Source organism: Zophobas morio, unplaced genomic scaffold, assembly GCF_036711695.1.
Source record: "Zophobas morio isolate AGI-343-1 ecotype UQ-CSIRO unplaced genomic scaffold, CSIRO_AGI_Zmor_V1 ptg000014l, whole genome shotgun sequence".
NCBI lineage: Eukaryota > Metazoa > Arthropoda > Insecta > Coleoptera > Tenebrionidae > Zophobas > Zophobas morio.
The window spans coordinates 3,207,343-3,230,041 of record NW_026972119.1 but is presented as its reverse complement, the minus strand read 5'-3'; the positions used below and the strand labels follow the sequence as shown (position 1 = coordinate 3,230,041).

The window sequence follows — 22,699 nt, the reverse complement described above, 5'->3', positions numbered from 1 at the left end:
ATTGCTTATATAGAGTGACACAAAAAAAAATGAATGCGGCAATTTAAATTGCAAAAAACGCAAAAAAATGGAAACGCGAAAAAATTTACGAGACATTAATAAAATGGAGGATTTAATAAATTTTGCAAAAAATATCAACGTATTTATCAATATTAATTTTATTAATATTTTCCAATTCTTTAAACAACAACGAACAATATTTATAGAGAATTAATGAAACGATTCTAATAAATATTAAACCCCTGTCCTGTAAATATTTGTTCACCGACTTCATAAAGAGAATCTTCTGTAGGTTTAACCTGTTAAATTAACGAACGCTTCTGCCGAAGAGGTGGACATTTACAAGTCACAACTAAAACTCCCACTGGTGGCAATAAATTTCTACCATGTAATGCACAATACATGTTCCACTGTTTTATAATTTATTCAGCACAAATAATGCCAGTATTCAAAAATTTATATTATTATATTTAAAATGAATAGAACAATCATTTTGTGATTGCATTGATTAAAGTTAGTAAATTTCCAAAAATAATAATTAATGCAACACATTTAACTAAAAACTGTGTATTTTTGCCGCCAAATTAACAGTTTTATGAAATGCATTTTCCATGAAATGCAAGCCTCATTTCGTCCCTATCCTCACCTAAGCCAGTTCACTGCAAACTACACAAGATCAACATTTTCGGCGCTTGTTTTAACTAGACGTTCTACTCTCGAGCAACTACAATAATAATTTCTTGTAATCTGACGGCATATCGTGAACCTTCCTTGCATGTGTGTTGAAATATAATATCAGTAACATCTCCGTATCAGCGTTATGTTGACCCCAACGCTCCAGCACTCCTAATGATAATTAATGAGTACAACACACCAGTTATCCGGAGCAACGTGGCGGTTTGGGACTAGGAAGCAGCGATCATTATAATGAGCCCCAATTCACAGTGGATTAGGCACCGGCAATCCCAACTTTAGCGGCATCGCGCTATGGGTTTTACCGGTGTCCTGGGAACGCTTCCTTTTCCGCTTCTTGTACACTAACGCGAAGATAGGAGCTTTTTATGTTCAAGCGTGTGTCAGTGGCGGCTGGCCATATTTTAAGATAGGTAGACAATTTTAAAGTACATATCGTTCGTTCACTTTCGTGGAAACGTATGGCGGAATCACGTGGTGGTATTAAGAAAAAGCTTTCAGTAGTAGGGGGATGTAGGGTAAAGTGCGAAACTTAAAATGTGATAACTGATAAAGCAATCAAATAAGAAAACTACCTCGCAATTGCTAAAATCATCTTTGTTTGTGACAATTTTGTAATAAGCTACATTATTGGTCTACCGGTTGAAGAACAAGTGGTGGTTTACCTCACCAAGATTAGCTAGTTAGAGATTTTTAATTTTGAAAAATTTCTTCCTAACCAGTGAGCGAATAACATAGAATTCCAATTGTCAATATAATAATTATTATTATAAACAAATAAAATTTTATTATACGGACTTTAGCGAAGACACTTTCATTATTATGTCTTGTAAGCAAGATTATCTGGCCAAATAGAGGCCAAATACTGGCAGCGACAACAAAGAAAAATCTCCTGAAAGACCTTTAGTATCTGAAGAAGTTGTTGATGATTTGAGACAACGACTCGAACAAAATCCGTAAACATTTTTGACAACGTTGTCTCAGCAATCAGAAATTTCTGTCGCAACATGAAATTGAACAATGGGTCCAAAGCATTAACTAAAAGATATTGCAGAACATTTTTTAAAATAAGAAAAAGAGAGTGAACATGTGCCTTGAACAAAATGGTGAACATATTCAACATTTACTGTGATGTTTACCACAATAAATTTGTTTATTTTTATTGTAAGTCTTTTTTAATACCAAAAGCTATGAAGCATTAGCAAATGGAGCAGTTTTTGCTAATATTCTATTAGAATTTTTTCGCAAAATTACTTCAGTAGAATTCCAAAACATTTAATATTTATCAGAGACTAATTTTTTATTTAATTTTATTTTAATGACGCTATAATTGTGCTATCGCTAACTATTCCTACATGTAAAACATTTATGTTTTTGGAGATTCCAAATTACAGTGAGGGTTAATTTTTATGTAGACTTTATCACACTGTCAACTTAATGGACCCAGATCGTTTCCATATTTTGAAATATCAGTTCGAAAATGGTGAACGAATTGTTTGGTTAGCCAACTCTGAACAACTAATTAACAAAAACAATTAGAGCTGATCTGACCAAGTAAAAAAATTCATTTGAATTTAAATTTAATGTTTCAAATTCTGTTGTATCAAAGTTGTATTATTTGCCGAAGATTCAGCTGGGGAGTTAAATACGTGAAACTGTTGCAACTATGCTGATTGACATGACGTTAATTAGGTTTCCATAAAAGCAAATTTTAACGCGAAATATGGTTGTAGTCCGATTAAAAGTGGACATGATATACAATTAAATTCCAAAATCGAATCAGAATTGAGGGAATCTGTAAAAAAAGGAAAATTTTAGTGGTCTCTAAATACATCTTCTAAGCAATATTTTTCACGAATTTTTTCACAAGTCACTATTACATTAGGTGGTACTTTACTTAACAAAATATTTTAGAATAAATTACATTCTGTAAATGTTTTGTGTTAACACTGCATCTCACAGGTAAAATTTTAGGTTTGTAACAGCATAGATTTTGTTCATATTTACTTAATATTAATTATTATGATTGAATTATTTCAAGCAACTATAAAGCTGTCATTCACCTATATCTCGACTATATTAAATATGCGCTGTTCATTTTTAAGAATGTTCGATTGCGGATTTTTACAATGTTATAGCACGACTTTCCAGGTGGACGTGAGTTAAAAAAACCACCGTCACGCCGTTGGCCGCCAACCGCATAATCCCTCAGTCGGATCTAGCACACGCCAGTAAAATGAGTTTTGGATTAATCCTTAATGAAATTAACATTAATACCGCAGACGTTGAAATACTCGTTTCTCACGTGCTTTTTCTGGTATGGTTTAAATCAACCCAATTATTTTTTATTTTTTGATTCACGATTCACCTATATTACACTTCTTCAGCTAATAGGTGATGAATGTACATAAATATCTGTACTAAAAATATTGTGTTTCTGTAGTAGTATACCACTTTTAGTATAGTAGTGGAAACGTAGCTGTGAGGTTGTGAGCGTTTTCTAGCTAAGTCATAAACTTATGTAAATAATTAATATTGCATATATATGTCATTCCTCAGAGTGCCCACTATTATTTAGATATTTTTCTATAATATCATATCATGCCGTGATTTCATCTGTCTAATCCGAACAGTAGAGTAAAATTAACCCACCGCAAATGTTGCTTAACAACCAACGAATTGCCGTAAATCAGTAGGGCACACCAAAGTTTGATCATTTTTTTAGTGAATTTTCTCTTGAAAATATAAGACTTTTTTTATTAAGATGATTTTGAGTTTTTGACACGTGTCTGATGTCCAATTTCCCGTTTATTTTCTACATATCTGTCAAAAACACCCCGCATAGAACTGTAGTAATTTGCAGGGACGGCTGGTACCGGGGAGCACAAGGACACGTGCTCCCCCAAAACTACAACATCTAAAAACACACTGGACATGGTAAAATAGTAATTTTCAATATTTAAAAAATTATCCAGAAATTTATGTCATAAATATCAAAACTAATTTTTTTATCTCGCTCCACTTGTATAAAATGTATCAAAACTTACATCCACTTACATCTAAAGACGTGTGTCTTGGATATATGATATGTTATTGCTGATAAAAGCCGGGCACAGAGACCGAATCATGGCTGATTTAGATGTGTTGTTTACACCGTTGCTATGGAAACCACACGTCGTAGCCGTCTGATATGCACCTGATACAACTGTGGTCCCGTTGCGACAGTGCTCGGGAGGATTGAGTTACTATCGCGGGTTTTAATTTTCATTCTACGCGAACACGTATAATAAATATTCTTGGATCTTCTCGGTAATACAGACATTCGGAAACAACTACACACCGCCTATATTAATAATACTCGGGCACGCAAGGGTCGACAAAAATCGACATACATTAGGCCGATTGATAATGTGCATAAAATTTTGTGGAGTGTTTGAACTTGCTTTACGGGACATGACGAAAGTAGGGAGTCACAAAATCCAGGTATATTTCGAGGTCTGATTAATTTTACGGCTGAATTAGACTCTGCTTTATCAAATCATTTGAAAGAAGCAACGGTTTTTAAAGGAACGCCTAAAACTGTTCAGAATGAACTTTTAGATGCCATGAACGTAAAATTTTAACCGAAGGCCAAAAGGTATGTGGAGAAATCCTTTTTTACATTTATTGAATGTATTTTTGTATTTATTTCCGTCACACTATTTCGTCTATTAACTGGTAATAACAACCTGTTTTATATCGTCATATATAACTCTACAATCAAATTGTGTCCCCCATTTCAAAAGGACACGAGCCGACACTGGTATTTTGCACATTTTTAATCAAATTTACTTACCACACTTTTGAGATAAAGTCATCAAATTATTCGAATGTATTAACAATTACATGTTTTCATTAACGTCTACGTGTTAATTGTAAAGTAGACGTGCTTTTATAAAAATAAATTTGGTAATATTGCACGTATCTAATGCGTGAATACCTTCGGCTTACTTTCTGATTTCTTAGTAAAGATTGTAACTGAAATCCACCTTTTTTATTTTTTTAAGACAATAATCATGACAACCAGTAGTCAATAATTATTATTATTAATAAAACAAGCTATTATTTTTCATTAATAAATAAATAAAAAAACATGTAATGCAACAATAATAAATTATAAACAAAAACAAATCCAGCAAAAAGAAAAATCTATGAAAGCATAACCAACTAAACACTAGAAATGAAGTTTAAAATTCCTGCCTTGTGCATGTAAGCAAACTTGTACTCTTCTACGGCAATTCTCATTTATTCTAGTCAACATATTCTCACAACTACCACTACATACTAAGTTCTGTACTCGGTTCAGTATTTCTTGGATGTACCTTCAACTAATGTTTACAAATTTTGATAATTCTTTATAATAATCAGTCATCAGTCCCCAAAATTTCGGGGTACAGCATGATGAAGCCTAATACTTCCGTAATTTTATTTACTGTCCCTCATACCTGATAACACTCAGTACAAACTTATCCGGCAGCAGTGGCATTCTCTTCGCATTCGCCAAAGACCAGGTATACATCAGCATCCTGATTAACTACGTGCATGTTAAATTAAGTTTTTTGAAAAATTTGACAATTTATGATACCCCAAATATTTTTATCTGCTTACTCGATTTTCACTGATGTGTACCTTTGTTTTATGTCAGGTAAACATTTTTGTCAAAAAGAATTTTATCGAATTAAACTCCGCGTCAAAAGTTAAGGATATTGATCAAAGACATGTTTATTATTAGTTTTTTGATAATTTTCGAAAAAATTGAGTAGGCTCAATAGGCATCAACACAACCATTTCTTTGTACATTCCAACTGAAATGATAATTAATTAAACATTGTTATAAGAGAAAGAAATAGTAACTAAAACTGTTGTTACTATTTATTGTGATAATGGATGTATTATTAGTTATTTTATTTGTTCCTCACTTGTAAACATCAATTTACCAAGTCACTGTATTCAACATGAAAATGTCACTTAACTGGCTATAGCCAGTAAAATTTTTACAACCCTGCTCGTGCTCATACATCCATGTATTTTAAACATTTTAAACATATTCAGGCAAATTTTCACTCACAATTGCTGCTTCCTCAGTAATACAGCTTGCAGCACACTCATTTCAATACATCGAAAACGATAAATCGAAAAATCTAAATGACAGAACTAGACAACACAATAAGTGCTATGATAAGTGCCATGCTGACGTGCGTTTCCAAGACAATACGTCTAAAGCTCATACGATGTTTCTTCAAATATTGGACCTTCTAGAGTTTTTAATAGTTTATAATAATTATTTACAAGTGAGAAACAAATAAAATATTGAACAATACACGCAAGGTAACGGGTTTTTACTGGCTCCAGAAGGTGACTAGCTCGCCTGCGGTTCGCCAGTCATATCCTTCTGCCCCCCAGTAAAAACCCTTTTACCATGCTACCATGCTAGTAATGTTAAATACTATAATGTGGCCAAAGAAACAACTTTAAAATCATTACTATAACTCTACCAAAATATGAAAGGATTTTTTTTACTATTTTTTCCAGCGTCAGCAGTTGATTGTTACGAGCGTTGATAGTTAATCCACCATTTTCCAGACACTCGGTAGTAATCAAGTATACAGGGTGATTTTGAGACGTGTGCAATAAAAAATGGGGAATAGCACACAATAAGATTTTTTGCACTGTGTAGTAAAGTTCACGTTCCCAAGTGGCAGCAAACAATGTTCTAGAAAAAAATATTTTCATTTAAATGTAAACGACTAGGATTTAGAATCAAAAAATCCGCGCACCGATAAGCAACGTGCAAAAGCACGATAAGGGCCAATAATGTATCAGTTGGTTGCCGTCGTGTGTTCGATTAACGTCTTTGATAATGGTGATTTTTTCCAATTCAGAGCGTATGGATATGGTAATCCTTTATGCTGTGGAAACGCTAGGTTGGCCTGGAAATTATGGATCGAGCGCTTTCCAGATCGCGCGATTCAGTGTACACGAACACTTATATCAGTGGTACAGCATCTCCGAGATCATGATGGTACCTTCAAGCCCCAAACTCACGATCGTGGCCGTGACAGGATTGAAAGGATACTGCAATGTGAAGAACAAATTTTGGAACGCGTCAAAGAATAGCCTGACATCACCACTCGCTGACTTGCAGCTGAAGGTGGAGTTTCACAGTTTGTAGTAGTGCATCGTACATTATCAGAACAAGGCTCACGTCCATACCACGTTCAGAAAGTGCAAGCTTTGGAGTGCGCTAATTTTCCACGTCCTGTAATTTACTGCGAATGGTTGTATATAACAATGTCGTAAACCCCCTTTTTAAATTACACTCCGTTAACGGATGAAGCAGGATTCACTCGCAATGTTGTTTTCAACAGCCACAACATTCACATTTGGTTTAATGAAAATCCACACGCTCGTCAAGAAGCATTTCGAGTTTTTAAACAATGTGTTCGAATGGCAGCTAGATATGGAACTACCTGTAGGTGAACGAGTTCGCATGTGGTACTTGCATGATGGAGCACCACCACATTTTGCTAGGCTAGTAGCTGGATTGTTAAATAACCATTTTCCTAACCAGTGGGTTAATAGAAACGGCCCAGTAGCTTGACCTCCGCGTTTAACCTATCTCAGTCCGTGTGATTTTTGTTTGTGGAGTTAGATGAAACAGTTAGTTTATGGAAATCAACACTGTCCAGAAACCATCGAAGAACTTCAACAATGACTGGAAGTGGCAGCCGCTACAGTTCGTGGAACTTCCCCAATTTTTTACGTACATATGCAAACATGTTGTAACGTGCTGAAGCTTGCATTGCTAGGCAGGGACAACGTTTTCAACATGTATTGTAAAAAGGTAGTAGCATTCTTAGTTGCTCTTATGTTTGCTCTAATAAACAATGTGGAGTCGTCAAAATAAAAAGTCAATCAAATCGGTCCTTCTCGGGACCAGCAACTAATACTCTTTCGCACTGACCTTCCTTTAACGATGAATGAATACATGAATGAACGAATGATAACCATCAAAAAGTCGGTTTTACTTTTAATTGAAACAGACAGCGTCTACATCGTTTTTATTCGAATGTTTTTCCACCTACAGTTTAAAAGATGGATCAGTGGCATCGCATCGAGGGTAGTTCATGGGGATTTTGCCCCATTCGACTTTCAATTTGTTTTCCACATTGCTACAATACGTAATTCCGTGGTTACAATTACTGCATATATTTCGAAATCACCCTGTATACTAAGTATAATGTACTAGTTTTAAATATATGAAACACCAACATGCGTAATGCTTTTAAAATTACGTAATCAAAATGTTAAAATATCACAGTACACATATACAATGTACTCATCCTTTCTGTTTTGTGTTTGTTAATATTTAATGAGCAAAAAGGTCTAGTTGCCTGTTGACAAATGCACATGCATATGAAGTTCATGAAATATTCAGACTGTTGCGATTTGTTACAACAGTTATCTGTAACTAAGCTTCAAAAATCGTTCATTACTACTGCAATTTTCGCTTCCATTTTTTATTATTAAACATCTTTCATTTAAATAACAACTACTGCTGTTTATTTTGGAGCTGTGACAGATAATCCCGCAAACATTCTCATAGTGACCAAACTAATGCCAGTATTCATATGCAATACAACAATACATATAGATAAAGTTCGCTAAAAAGTAATACACACAGAATTATACATTTTTACAAAAACTACAAGCCTCACTATTCACGACATTACTACAGTTCGGCCAATTTCAGTAAAATATTTCTGAAGTATTTCCATTGTACGTCTATAAAACAACTTTCCACATAACTGGCTGAAAATAGAACGAACTGTTTGTAAACAATTTTTGCTCTCCTTTATCTCATATCGAACCAGCGTAGTAGACGAACGCGGACAACCTACTAGTTTGGAAATAACTGCTTAAAAATCATTCTTGTTGACTAGGCTCCGAGAATCGAGCACCCATATTCACACTTAAATAAACGGTTCTATTCTAAAATCAATAATAATTTATTCCCACCTAATCAAATACGTGTAACTGTATAATTCTTTCTGATTATTCGATATAAATTTTTCGTAAACATGATGATTTTTCCTTGAATTTCAATTTACCTAGTCACCAACATAAGTTATACAAGTCGATGTTGTAAAACAAAATAAAACAACGTTTGAAATGCTAAAACTACAGCACATAGATCTATTTGTCATTTCATTAATATTTGATCTTAGCTCACTTCCAGCTTCCAGGTGGATAATTACCGACTGTAGATCCGCGTATTGCCTGACGAGGAAACATACTACTGTAATCTAACCTAGTTGGAGCTGTATTATCCGAATCCACATACTTTGATTGTTCGAGAAACTGCTGAACAAAAATTCTTGTAGTTCAGGCTAATGAATATTCGTTGTCAATTGATCCTCATTTCACTTTGTAGAATCTGCTATGACAGCGCTTTTGTATAATCTGACCATTTGCCCTGACCCTCGTATACAAATGTAAGTAGGTTTTAACTAACCACTATATTAATACATTTAATAAATTCTGATATTCAGCAAAAAGTAACATTAAGTTTTGAAATGATGTTTTACAAGAAGAAGAAAGTAAAATACATATTTTTAAGAATGACCAGATATATTATAAATCCTAAAAAATATTTAAATTGTAGTCTGTAAAAATTGCAGGAGCATTTAACAACACTACTTTTACATCAATAGATTGATCGGGAACGTTTAAATGTTTGAAAGCCACCAACAACTCTCTCCGAATTTACAAGTAGGGAGTCACTCGTTGCGCATCATTGCACGTGAAAAAAGCAAATTGTTTCTTGCTAAATAAAGTTAAATCAAATATTACTCCTACTCACTAAAATAACTATATAATATAATAATTCCTCCCATACTTATTATAATATCCTATATTTAGGTTCCAGCCGTATTAATAAGAACTTTCACTTTAAAATTTCCATAGATCGCCAAATCTGATCCCAGTAGTCTTTAGTGTCACTGAAAAAATATTCAAAGTAAGTATAAATAAAAAATTTCTATATCATTTTTCGACGCATTGTGTCAGAACGCCATGCCTTTCTGATAATTTTAGCGAGTTCCGTTGTAAATACTATTCTCAGTAACAGAATACTCTTTAAAATAAGTACGTTTAATTACCTGCACACGATAAGGCTATCTGCCTTGCCTGTTCGGACGAACCACCACTGTTCGTAATATTGTCTAACTTTATCACACCACGAAATATACGCAAGTTGCTACCACGGAAATGTTTTTAATACAAGCGGAACTCGTATGTCACACATAAATAACAAGTTGAAAAAGCTTCAATAGCAAAAGCGAAATAAAAATGATCAGAACATCTCAATAGTGGCGACCCTTTCGATTTAAACCGCTACTTTGTAACCGACTGGCCGATAAACATTCATACTGATTTCCGGGACGAGAAGGATCGCTCTAGCCTACTTCCTGACCGGAATGAAGAAACTCAACATTTGAACATTGATTCATGCAAAAGTCGTTCGAGTAAATTGTAAGGACCCCAAGTTTGACAGATATCATTCGGGAAACTTTTGGCTTATTATACTTTGGGAAGTATACAACGCTCTTTGAATAATGATACAATATTTCTAAAACAACACACAGCCTATAATCAAATAAAATAACAGAAAAATAATAATATTTAATTAGGTATTCAAGTACATGTTTCTCTTTTTATTATTTATTTAGCACGTGAAATGATGTTACTGCTTAAAAATAAATTTTTGCTTCGCATTTGTACCCCCATTTGTACTTGTAGTTTAATAATGTACTCATATTTTAATTATACGCACAATGTTTACGAATATTTTACAATTTGTCTTATCCGTAAATTAACAGAAATCCCTTGATTCTGACTCCGATGAAAATGCTCTGTTGTACTGTTTTAAAATTTCAAAAAGAAAACTTAGTGAATCTCATGACACGACCACTTGAATGTCTCCCTTCCGCTCTAGAAGACCTTCCGATATAGGTCAAGTAGGACAGCAATGAATTGATTGTAATTATACAACAGAGCTTTCCGTCTTTAAGCGAACTTCCAATCAACGTTGTTCGTTTCTTTTTCTGCAGTATAAAGCGAAAGTTAAAATTAAACAAGAACCTAGAATTTACTGAACTGCAGCAAAAATTATTATTATTATTACTATTATTATTATTTTAAGATGTGACCTCTGAGTGTCTATGGCAGACCTTTCTAATATGCTTCTTAGTTTATATACATTTTTGCTACCCATTACATCAGTAAAATCAACTATTGGTACCCGGCTTTTCAGGATATACAGAGTGAGTCTCTAAGTGCGCTATCCTTAATCTCATTAATTACACTAGTTTACAAGGTTTTATATCCAAAGACAAAAATAGCTGAATCTAAAGGATTTGAGTTCGGGAAATTCAAATCTGAAAGCAGAAAAAATCTATCACGTCAGGTTTTTGAGATATTTATATAAACATACCCCGTATTTCTTTTCTTTTATACAACTCTTGTAACATTTTTATTTTTAAATATATATGAACATATAGTTCTTTGAGCAAATTTGTATCATTTTAAAAGATCATTTACGTAAATAAATAACATGAGTGTCAATTTTTCAAGCTACTAGATTGTCATCAATGTTTTATTTAAAATTTTTCAAGTATTGATTTTAGAATAATTGGTTGCATTTGATTTTTCTACGGGAAGTGATAATAAAAATGTGAGGTTGGCCTCACAAAGATCTGTTAAAATGACACAAATTTGCTCAAAGAAATACAGGTTTATCTTTAAGAATAAAGAAGTTACAGGTGTTGTATCAAATAAAAGCAACACCCAGTATATATTATAAACATTATGACTGAAAATTAAAAATTATAAACAGTAGCATTTTCTTTTATTGACAGTACTGACAGTTTCCCTTATAATAGACCAACAGTAACACATTTTCGTCCCAAAATCCTTGATACCTTCTTTTTAAGCATATTTGAACAGGTCTTGCTTTAGGTACTATAATTTTACCATAAACGTAACAAAACTGATTTGCACTTACTTTGCACGATCTCGAAGACATTTTTTATGTGACAATGATGTATTAACATGAATCAGTTTGACATTAACGTGACGATAAGAGCAAAGTTCATTATTTTTGATTTATGAAAAAACCTGACGTGATAAGGATAATCCGTTTTTGGATTTGTTATCAGTAAGTAATTTAGAAGTAAAAAATATTTTTTTTATTTTTGGATACGAAAAAAAGTTTAAATTTGTAAACTAGTGTTATTATTATATATAGAAAAAAAGTCGCAAACCAATGTCGTACGGCTTCTGAGTACCATATATTAAAATTATTTTCGACTGCACAGAGTGTTTTGTTTTCAAGCCATAGTATGCCAGTTTTTTTTTTTAATAGTATACCCTATATATTTTTATAAATTGTTATTAGCTTGTTTCTAAGTTTAATAACCAGAATTTACTTTTTAAATTCCGATGCGACGTTGCGTTATTCCATTTTTTTTAACTTTTTCGAATTTTTTCAACAATGAAAGGGTACACAACAAAAATCACCATAACGTAATTTTTAAGATTTGTACTACAACATTTTATGCAGAGATAAACCGACGTACAGAGAATTTTAATAAGCAGGTGTTCATGAAAAAATTAAACTTCACAATTTTGAAATATCGATATTTCAGTTTTTTCAAATAGGACAGCCTGTATTTTGTTACTGCATCTTACTCTATTTCTTGTTCTCTTTCTTTCAATATGTCAGTATATCCCTTAAAAATTAAAAAATCTCAATAACTATCAACTTTAAATGTAGAAAATGTTAACCAAAAAAGAAAGAGAATAAATAGAATAAGATCCAGCAATAAAATACAGGAATTTCTTTTTTTTAAAAAGCTGAAGTATATCTATTTGAAAATATTTATAATTTAAGTTTTTGTATAAACACTCTGTATACTAAAACCCAATTTCCTTTATACCATAATAAATCGGATATTTTTGTTTATCTTTCTACAAAATGTAACACAAATTTGAAAAAATAACACTATAGTGATAACTTTTCCATTGCTAAAAAATTGCAAAAAAATTGGAATAACTTGGCAAGGTTACAAAGACTAATAAAATATCAATCATAATATATAAATACATATAGGTTGTATGTTACGCCTTAAAAACAGAAAACTCTGTGTAGTTGAAAATAATTTTAGTATTTGCTCCTCGAAGATTATTATAAATATAAATATCTTTCATACATCGTAGGTGACTGAAAAAAAATGTCGTCCTATCTGTTTGCGGCTTTCCGCTTTTGTTTAATACGATGAAGAAACATTTATAATAACCCTGTACAATTTTAGTTTTTGACTTTTTCTATTTCTAATAAAATTAATGAGATATCGAGGAACGCGCCGTTGTAACTCATCTTGCATATAACCACGAAAATAAAAATAGGTAATGTTCTGTTTTTAAAGTGTAACACAAAACTTACTTTTTTTTTAAAGGAACACCCTATATATTTTTACATATTTTGATTAACATCTTGTTAAGCTTTACAATCACAATTTATTTTTAAAATCCCGACGAGATGTTGCCAGGTTATTCCAATTTTCTTGAAATCTTTTAGCAATAGATGAAGGGTTTACAACAAAAATCGCAGTAGGGTTATTCGTAACATTGCGTTACAATAATTTGTGGAGGGATAAATAAAGGTAGGCGCTTTATTATGGTATAAACAAGATTGAATCCTCATACACATGTGTTTACAAATAAATTAAATATTTCAATTTTCAAATCTCGACTTTTCAGTCTTTTTTCAATAGAACGCCTTATATTTTATGATTTCATTTTATTTTATTTTTGTGCTTTTTATTTTTAAGTATTCCGTATATTTAAAGTGATACTTGCTGCGATTTTCAACTTTTCTGAGAGATTTCGACGTCTTGTAAGAGTGATAAAAAATAGAGTAAGATAAAGTAATAAAATACAGGGTGTTCTACTTGAAAAAACTGAAATATCAATTTTAAAAAATTGTAAGGTTTTGAATTTTGTTATAAAGACTCTGTATACTAAAATTTGATTTAATTTGTACCACAATAAAACATGCATCTTTAGTTATCCATCCTTATTGTAACATAGACTTTAAATATTTTTAAAATATGTATATAGTATTCTGAATTTTCTTGTTTTTAAACAACTGTCTATGCGACACCAAAAGTTTTAAACTGTTTAAGAACAACTTGTAGTCTTGATATGCATATAGTATCTTACTACTATACGTTGTCAACTGTCATCGATTAAATTTTAAGTTTATTGTAGATATACTTCACAATGTTTACAAAAAATCAAAGCCAACTTGATGACATTTTTAAATTAGTACACTACACTTAGCTTAAACATTTTGAATTTGAATTATGCAGCAAACTTTTGATTTGACGTCATCAAAATTTTGGTGGGCATAAATAGAAAAATTGTGGCAAACAATGTAGCTGACTGTAGCCTCAGACCATGCATTCATACACATGCGAGATTGATAGTATGAATGCACTCACTAATCAACCACAAATTTTTAGAAATTTAGCATATCTGTGGTAGCATTAGAGTGTTTCAGAGCAGTCGATTTTCTTAAAATTTAAATACTTTTCTAAACAATTTGCTTCCATGCGTACTGTAGAATATTTTTGAAATATGCGCTTGGGTGGTTTTCATTTTTGGATTTTGTATGTGAACGATAATTGTTTGAGGAAAGCTTTAGGCGAAGTAACTGCTACATGGATTGGAAACAAGAAGTAAAAAGCTGCACAATGTTCGTCTGTTAGAATTATGTGTACCTTTAGCATTACAATATTGACCTACAGGAAGACTCTTCATTACATAATCCAAGCTACTAAAGCTAAAAGCTTTGAGCAGGACCCCTTTATGCGGCTGCACGAGCACCAGATAGGCTCCAACTAAGTAAGCCATAAACCGCTACTTAGCATGTAATCTCTCCGCAGCGTAAATATTTAATTTTTACAGTTTACAAGGAAACGTCATCACGTTTACGATTCCATCTAAATTTAATTATCATACTTTCATAAATTGTAAGTGCATTACAATATTAACTTTTCGCAACTCCGCGAATTTAATTCCCTGCTCAAACAAGAGGAAGATATTTTGTGTCATTTTTGTTCAAACAATTCTTGATGATGTTCAAGGGAGCAGCGCAAACAAACTTCTTGTAAACTGAAACATAAACACGCACAATTTTTAAGAACGAGGTCAAAACAGGACCGCAGATTACTGCGTAAACAGAACATGATGGAAAAGCTTCTGCTCTGTTCTTGTTCCAGGATCACAGACGAAGCCGCCCTAGATTTACGTTTGATATTCATACGCAATTTACTGTCTTAATCCCAATAGGCCATGATTAGTCTATTTACATACCCAGAATCTAGAAATGTAACATTAATATCTCTATGAACTACCTGTAGTAATACCGTTGCTGTGTTTTAGTGACAAAGGGTAGTAGACTAGAACATGACAAGGCATAATTTGAATTGCTTCTGCTAATAAATTTGGTTGCAAACCCTCAGCGACTAAATCTGTAGAAGGATTACTGCAAAATTACTTTTATGCATATAATTATGGAAAGTTTCCAAGAATGAAACGAAATTCAATTCTGACTACAGTTTGTGCTCAAAGGCAACTCAAAGTGATTATAGATGTTTGTTTATCAAGTTGGCTATGATTATACATAAAAATGTCAACTTATCATATTTTTTAAATAAACAACTTTAAATTTTACTCGCTGTGCGTACTCACTGGTTACACGCAAGTGCGGCTTCAGAATGCAGTGTAAAATGCACCGTCAATTTTGTTAAAAATTACGCACTAGTGGCGTAATTAACGCCCCAGCAGCGCGAACAATATGAAATATTTTTAAGCAGATAATCAACGGAGAAAAATATAGACATGCTCAATTCCTCAGTACATGCTTAACTTCGCTTGTTTATGTTTATACTTCAAAAGAATTCGACTATTAGCAAGTTCAGATTACAAGCGTAAGCGGTTAAAAGAAAATGATTTGTTTGATTTTGTCTTCTCAACGCAGAAGAGAGGACGGATTAAATAATTAAGTACACTCACTTTTTTCCCAAAAGCACTTACAACTTTGAAAAAAATTCGTCAAAATTGTAAGTTGACGAACAAAATTTGATTAACAATTTACTATACTTCCAATTAGCATAAAATATTTGCAAGATTTCACAGCATTCGGTTTTTGCAGTTTCGAAGTTAATTTGTAAAATATTGTTACAAAATTTAGATTTTTTTTTTCAAAAACAAAAAGAATAAATTTTGATTAACGATTTGTCATGCTTCCTATTAAAATATTTGCAAGATTTCAGAGCATTCGCTTTTGCAATTTCAAAATTAAATTTTAATATAAAATTTTGATTTTTTCCCAAAAATCTGCATGTCTAGGGTAAAAACTCAACACGGATTCCTAAATCGCACATGCAGGAGTATATAATTCTATAAAATTTAATGAACATTCGACAAAATTGTAAAATGACGTTTTCAAAGCATTCAGTTTTGTAATTTCAAAGTTAGATCGCAAAATATTGTGATAAAATTTTGAGTCAAGTCAACACGGATTCATAAATCACATGCCGGGTATCTTATTCTGTAAAATTTAAATAATATTTGCTAATGTAAATTTTGACGATGACGTCATCCTATTGTTGGTAGGGATGATTATCCAAATTTTGATCAGCGTTTTACCATTTACACCAAATTCCTAATAGTATAACATCCCTAATAAGGTCAAACCGCACTCATCTGTTTTTCTAACGAAAAATATGTTTTATCAGTGATAACATATAAACGAATAAATCGCGGATATATTGGCTAATTACATCAGCTGAAGAAAAAAAGTATTCGTCCACATTCTTTTAGTCTTAACCCATTAGTCATCACCAGAGTTAAGCACAGCCGAAGTGATGGGGAATCAATCATACAAATATTAAATACGGCAACTCGACGTCAGGCGATAAATTTGGCTGGCCGACTGTGCAGTTTCAACCTCAGTGGCGTTTGATCCAATTCAGGATTTATCTGATCAAGATCATCACGAAAATTGTGATGTTGAACAGTGATTTTTAATTTTTAAAGCATTTTAACATCTAAGAAAACTCGTATAACTGAGGAAAACCTAGAAAAAGTAGTAATTATTATTAAGAATTGCCGAAGTTGTAAGCCACGACTGCAATAGCGCTGGCGATCGGACGGCAATGTGCATCACTTCCGTGATGCCGAAGTCTGGTCATTACTGATGAGGCACACAAAACAAAAAAAACAATTTATTTTTTCACAACCGCATATCCACAAAAATTTATCATACGTGTTATGTCTAATAACCAACGCGCGGAGTAATATCTCATACGCTCGAACCAGTATATCAACATAATATAACATTTCAGGATCACAAATCTGTGGTCCTGTGGTTGAAAATTTAAAAAGGGCACCGAGTATTATTACTTGAAGTAATATAGTAATATAGAAGTAGTTTTTTTACTAGCTGTAAACACTCCTAGAGACGCACTGGCTACGACCTTGTGGACCAGATCAAAGCGTCCCTGCTACTCGGCGTAAAACACACCTTACTCAACTGGGGGATTGCAGCACTGAGATAGAATTCCGCGCACTGCTAATAACATAATATATATTTATGAAAGTCTCTCGTTTTGCCATGAACGCTTTTTTTTAATTAATAAATCGGAGGTGGCTCTCCCTAAATTTTTCACTACAATTTTATCGTTGCGAGACAGAGGAGGATCTTTTATAATATTCAACTGAATGCATTATTTTTATTTAAAATCAAACAATTTCACTCACGCAGAATTAAAATGACCGTAGTTGAATTACTGCTAGTGGTCACTGTTTCAAATGTGACCCGATTCCAGCCAAATACAGCGAATAGAGGCGCGGTTACCATGGCAACGGTGTAAACAAAAAGTCTAATAATGAGTCATGAAATTCTTGAATTCAAAATTTTGAATTCTGCAGACCTCCAAGAAACTTTAAAACGCGACAATTGTGTGTATTGATCGATTTTGCTTAGACAACCAATTACCAAAGTGTTCGCAATAAAATGATCTTTATTTTAATATCATATGTATATTCCACTCTAAAACAGATGAGTATATACAAATACCAACTCACCTGTTTATACCTGACACTCAGGTAATAGGGAGCAGTAAAATATAGACAACCTTAACTTTTTCTTGTGTCTTATGTTTTGCACTCCCGAGTGGAACTGAATTCTCTGAGAAAATAAATGAGTTAAGAAATTAACAAAAAATTAAATTACATTATTTTTAACTAGAAGAGCTGTTGCCCGCAACTCCGCTTGCGTGAATTTGACAATTACGACACCTCATTTTTCACTTCGTTCTTCCATAGAGACCGTGTAACTTAAAACCCACGGGACTCCCATACAAACTTTCATTCCCTATTTTACCCCCTTAGGGGTGAAATTTCCAAAAAAAAAATATTAGCGGTTGCTTACATTACAAACGAAACCTATTGTCCAAAATTCATGTTTCTATACCTTCAGTAGTTCAGGTTCTGTGTTGATGAATCAGTTAGTCAGAACAAACACTTTTATATTAGATTAAGATTAAGATTAAGGGTAGCCTTGAGCTGATATAATTAGACAACCCATCCGCAACTTGTTGGTTTATATGTTATCTTTGGTGAAAAATATTTTTCGTTAGGAAAACAGACGAGGGCAGATAGGCCTTATTTGGGATGTTAGACTGTAATACACATATAAAATTTAATAACAATCGATCGAGATTATCTGTCTAATAAAAATCAAAACAGTCATCAGATAGACAGACAGACAGACAGACAGATGGAGCCCTATTTTTTTATACTCTTGAGGTTATGAAACGTCGAGAAAACAAATTAATCTTGGCCCGTTAAGCGATAAACAAGACATTATTTTTTAACAAAAAAGGCACTTTAAAATTAAAAAAAAACTTTGATCCTTAATCTCAGGAATGAGTCGAGGTAGGACTGAAAAATTGTATATAAAGGTTCTATTCTACAAATTTATTGCTAAATTTTAGATAATAAAATTGCAATGGTGCAGCAAATATTGAATACAAAAGTACACATTTTTATTCAAGTGCTCCAAAACTAAAAATAACAATTTGGTGTTCTTACAATTTTAGAAAAATTACATCAACCAACTTAAGCATTCTGACTGTTTGAATTTTTTTACGTACCTACCTATTGTTTCTAAAATTAGAGTAATGTTTCCCACAAAAACATGTTTTTAAAATTTAGCTGAAACAATCTGATATAAGAAAGTTTGTATTTTCACATAATAAAAGTTTCCGTGAACATGTTAGTTTCTAAAGTTTGTAATAATAATCACAGTAGACTGTTGAGTCTTTCCTACTATTTAGAGTTTTACACTTACAAAGGTTTCTTTAAAAGCTGAAGATCTATATTTGAAACTCCTACAAATATTTCATTGTAAAATTCATTTTTACACATAAAATATACGCATTCAGGTAGGCAGCACAAAGTTTCATTCAAAGAACATCCAATATTAAAAGCGGACCACTCCGAAGTGAAAAGCAGAAGCAGGCGTAAGGTCGAGTATAATTTTGCATTTCAAAATAAATAGGACGTTTGCGTCAACGTAATCAATTTGATTATGTTCTTGAATTCCGTCGTTTCCATAATGTTTCGCAAGCGCGCTATTGCTGATCTAGCCCAGAGATTGTTTGCAATATCTTAAAATCACCGTATCCCAAGGGTAATAAGGTTCTGCTTATATATGCTTTTAACTCTCCAGTGAACATCTGTACACAAAAGAGTAAAATGAAATTGTGTCAAGACTATTCTTTTCCCGGTAAAATCGCCAAAAAGAAAAAAGGTTCTAACGAAATTGTTCAGATACTCCATTTTCAGGTGAATACATTAGTTAGAAATACCAAATTCGTTACTTATAGATGTTTTTAATCAGCGGCTACGTTCTCTTAGCACAACAATTTTGTACAACTGTAGAACGAAATGTTTTTTCGCGTCTTTACGTACTTAAATTTTCTGGGAGCAATCGCAGTATACCGACAGCTGTGGCATCTTAGCAGAAAAAACTGTCTACTTAAATAACTCGACGCTTTTTTGACAAAATTACATTGACTGCATCCAATATTTTCGGGGTTATAGGTGAGCGCAACGTGTTGTCTTGATGTCATGACGTAAGCCTAATAATTTTTACGGTATCAAAATTTAACAAGGCAGTGAAAAAACACTATTATCTTTAGTAAACAAGTTTCTGAAATCATGTTATTGTACAATTTTTTCTGTGTGTCTGGTTTACGAAATGTCTTTAACTTAATTTTTACGCTAACAGCGAGATTAATACAAATTTTTAAGGAATTATTCCGCACTCACAAGAAATAGCGCATGAACCACAACAACACAAAGCGCTTTGCTGTGTTACAATGAAAGTTGTCGTGTACGTTTTCACCATAATTACTTTTGGTATTTTATAAACTTTCTCCAAATACAACTGATTTCCTTTTTACCCAATTTCCTGTCCCGAAATCTTCCACAGACTCCCACTTGGCACCTTTAAACTTGTCAGAATTTATAGACCTCGCAAAGAGTTTCGTAACCATAAGCTCGCCGAAATCTAGAAAAATTTATTAACATAGAAAGCACATAAATTTCAGGTGAATTCCGGCAAAAATACCTTCTTCACACTTTTCGTCATCAGCATAAAACCTCACATACCCGTCTCGAGACGACTTTTCAAATTTACTTAAATCTGAATAAACTACATCAACGAAATTAGCATTTTCAATGCCTATTTTCAAGTTTTCATCATTAATTAAGTAATAAGTGGGATTTAAGACCATAATTCTGTTTACTTCTCTTCCTGTTAATTCCAAAACTCGTTTTCCTGCAACGGCAGCAACTTGAGAACCCGCCAGGATTCCAACTAAATGAATATCCAAGTATGATTCACTCGTTTTGTTGAATATAACTTGGATAAACTCGGCCAGAAAAAATCCTGTTGATTGAGTTTGATTCACGGTGTGGAATTTCGAATTGAACTTTCAGTCAACAAGGAACACATTATGTACTTGCTTTTCAAGTATTATTCCATAAGGTCTTTATACCAAGCGGCGCTTTCTGCCTCGAGCTTATCTAGGCCATTGATTAGAAAAATTATCGGCTTCAGCACGTTTAGAGCCGTTTTCTCGATGTCCTCGCTTCTCAACAATCGTCCTTCTTTTATATTCGCTTTGACATATCTAAATGTCGATTTTTATCGCCTTTGATGCCTAATAGGCTAAAATTGATTAAGTATATCGCAAATAATAAAATAAAGCTTATCTACATGGAAATTATAACGGACGACAGAGAAGAAGCAGACATTAAACTACCCGATTAAAATAATGCCATAACTCTCGGTCACTTGTCATTTTTCGTTTGTTGGCGATTAAAAAAATAATCTGATAATAAAGTGGTTGGTGTGACATTTTAGGTGTATTTAGATGTTGTGTAAATGCTAAAATGGTAACCAATATTAGTCTAATCGTCCCCACCAACAATTCGATGCCGGCATTTCAAAATTCTGCAATGTAATCATATTTAAATTCTACAAATTAAATTCTATAACTGTAGTTTATGAATCAGTATTTATTTTTAAAGTTATGCATCTAATATTTAACTTAGAAATGGCAACACCAAATTCTCTGAAATCTTGCAAACGTTTGGTGCATCGCTAAAAAAAATTGTATTTCTTTTTAACCCCTCCAAAAACTTGCTAACGTCATCTCAAAATGTTGCTAGATAAAACCAATCTAAAATATGCAAAGGTTTTTCAATGCATTCATATTTTTAGAACTGCTTGTCCAAGTCGACTGAAAAATTTAATGAATGAAGAAAGTTTACCGAATTTTCCTGAAATTTTTGCGAAACATTATTATTATTATTATTATTATTATTATTACAATTTACGTATATAAATTAATGTGTAACCTTGCTAAAAAATTGATGACGTCATCACAAAATTTCATTGTGAAAATACTCACCTGTAACCGGTATAGCATGCTTCTTTACTTGTAGTTTAACAATCCACACATCTATTTATTTTGATTCTACTTCAGGGGAGATTCTGTGTGAATAACATCAGATGAGCTTTTTCCGTTCTAGTATCAGACCACTCAATTCAAGTTCAACTAAACCTTGGCAACATTAGCATCTCGGAAAATAATTTCCTCAAATAAAGTAGTTGTTTGTTAGATGCAAGCATTCTTTTTGACAGTTACGGAATTAAGTTCTCATCTTCTATTACTTGTTGTCGTAGTGTAAATAGTTAATGACGAAAAAAGTACACATAAGTCAACGTAATATGTCACAGTGGCATTTAAACATGTTCTCATTATGTGACAAGAATCTTTTATTATTAACTTATAGCTATTGTTTAATCATGCGTTAACACTAAGCTATATTGTCTACAGGACACGGAATTTTGCCCTTGGAAGTCCCGTTAGAAGCGTCAGGAAGCTACGTGCTGCAGACGTTAGTAAACTGTACCGGAAACGACCACTGTGAACTACAAAGCTCGTCCCAAATGAGACTTGTCGGACCCGTCAGAGACGTCATTATTCGTCCTGCCAAGCATGCCTATAGGCCAGGAGAAACCGGTAAGATATGATTTTTTTAATTCAGAATAAGTTGTATAAGAATGCCTTTACTTACATATTCCTAGTATTTATGTACATTCATTAAACCTTGACTTAGAAGAGAAATCTGAAGAGATTTTTTGCAGCACATAGTCTCTAAAAATCAGTATTTGCAAATGTTTATTGATGTATTGGCTTGTCTATAATACATGCCGTAGTTTTATGAGATTTATTAACATGAAGAGATAAGTACGCTT

At 32.8% G+C, this 22,699-nt stretch overlaps 1 protein-coding gene across 2 annotated transcripts in view; it reads left to right on the top strand.

Annotated features, from left to right (window-relative positions):
• LOC135129199 (C3 and PZP-like alpha-2-macroglobulin domain-containing protein 8) overlaps positions 1–22,699 on the top strand; it is a 331,377-nt gene that overhangs the window by 191,241 nt on the left and 117,437 nt on the right. For both annotated transcript variants that reach the window (XM_064056315.1, XM_064056316.1), the window contains one exon: positions 22,278–22,463. In XM_064056315.1, coding sequence (XP_063912385.1) covers positions 22,278–22,463 — 186 coding nt within the window. The remainder of the gene's footprint in view (positions 1–22,277; positions 22,464–22,699) is intronic.